The sequence below is a fragment of the Myotis brandtii genome, unplaced genomic scaffold (genome assembly GCF_000412655.1).
Source record: "Myotis brandtii unplaced genomic scaffold, ASM41265v1 scaffold1052, whole genome shotgun sequence".
Lineage (NCBI taxonomy): Eukaryota > Metazoa > Chordata > Mammalia > Chiroptera > Vespertilionidae > Myotis > Myotis brandtii.
This window is the reverse complement of record NW_005353545.1, coordinates 427,028-428,512: the sequence shown is the minus strand read 5'-3', so window position 1 is coordinate 428,512 and position 1,485 is coordinate 427,028. Positions and strand designations below refer to the sequence as shown.

The following is a 1,485-nucleotide window of genomic DNA, read 5'->3' as shown; positions in this document are numbered from 1 at the left end:
TCACTATGGTAATCAGAATGAAAGCACATAAGTAAAAATTTATTTATTTATTTATTTGTTTATTTTAGGTATGATGCATTGTGCATTCTCCTTCGTTACAGCAAGAATGTACGATTTTGGTTTACTCATAACGTCCTTTTTAATGTTTCAAATCGCTTCTCTGAATATCTTCTGGAGTGTCCTAGTGCAGAAGTGAGGGGTGCTTTTGCAAAACTTATAGTATTTATCGCACATTTTTCTTTGCAAGATGGTCCTTGTCCTTCGTCTTTTTCATCTCCAGGACCTCCTAGTCAGGTAATTAAAAATATTTTTGTAATTATGATATGCTTACAAGTAAGTCTGATTTCTGCAAGGTCATGTCAATAGACATAGATATCTGCTTGACATATTTACCATATACAAATCCAAGCATACATTATTGAATTCATTAAAATTGTTTCACAGTAATGAGTAATGATTATTGGGCACTTAAAAAAACATAAGGAAAATTTCTTCTGTTTATTCTGTTACTTGTAGTTGTGTATAAGTCTTCAGATTCTATATATTCTGTTAATTTGACTTTTTTAAATATATTTTTTATTGTTGATAATATTACAGATATCTCCATTTTCCCCTCTTCCCTCGCCCCCTTCCCAGCTCTTACCCATCCCTCTAGATCAGCGGTTCTCAACCTGTGGGTCGAAACACTTTTGGGGGTTAAACGATCCTTTCACAGGGGTCGCCTAAGACCATCCTGCATATCAGATATTTACATTACGATTCATAACAGTAGCAAAATTACAGTTATGAAGTAGCGACAAAAATAATTTTATGGTTGGGGGTCACCACAACATGAGGAACTGTATTAAAGGATCTCGGTATTAGGAAGGTTGAGAACCACTGCTCTAGATCTTCACTACCCTATTGCCTGTGTCCATGCATATCTACACTAATAAAAGACAAACATGCAAATGGACCATACCTTTGCTACACCTTAAGCCACTCCCACCAGCCAATCAGAGTGACTATATGCAAATTAACCCAACCAAGATGGCGGCCGTCAGCCACGGAGCTGGAGCAAACAGGAGACTTGGTTGCCCCAATGATGGAGGAAGCCAAGCTTCCCTCCCGCCCACCCTGGCCGGCTCTGAGCTCCTCTCAAGGCTACAAAGTTTCAATTATAGAAGGTAAATATATCCCAGAATTAAAGAAAAATAAAGGAGAGGTTGGGAGCTTCTGTCGCCGGGGGGGCTTGGCCAGCCTGAAAAAGGCCCTCATCCCCTCACCCAGACTGGGCAGGCACCCCAGTGGAGACCCCCTACCCAAAGGGGGTGTGGCCAGCCTGAAACAGCCATCAGCCCCTCACCCAGGCTGGCCAAACCTCCATGGGGTGAGGGTCCCCACTAGGGAGGGCTTGACAGCCTGAAAATAGCCATCAGCCCCTCACCCAGGCTGGCCAGGCATCCCAGTGGGGACCCCCCACCCTGAAGGGGGGGTGTCCAGCCT

General features: G+C 43.1%; 1 protein-coding gene across 1 annotated transcript in view; it reads left to right on the top strand.

Moving 5' to 3' along the window:
- Positions 1-1,485, top strand: part of LOC102261911 (probable ubiquitin carboxyl-terminal hydrolase FAF-X) — a 292,998-nt gene that overhangs the window by 261,813 nt on the left and 29,700 nt on the right. The window contains exon 37 of the mRNA XM_014540284.1: positions 69-294. Within this exon, the coding sequence (XP_014395770.1) occupies positions 69-294 (226 nt within the window). The remainder of the gene's footprint in view (positions 1-68; positions 295-1,485) is intronic.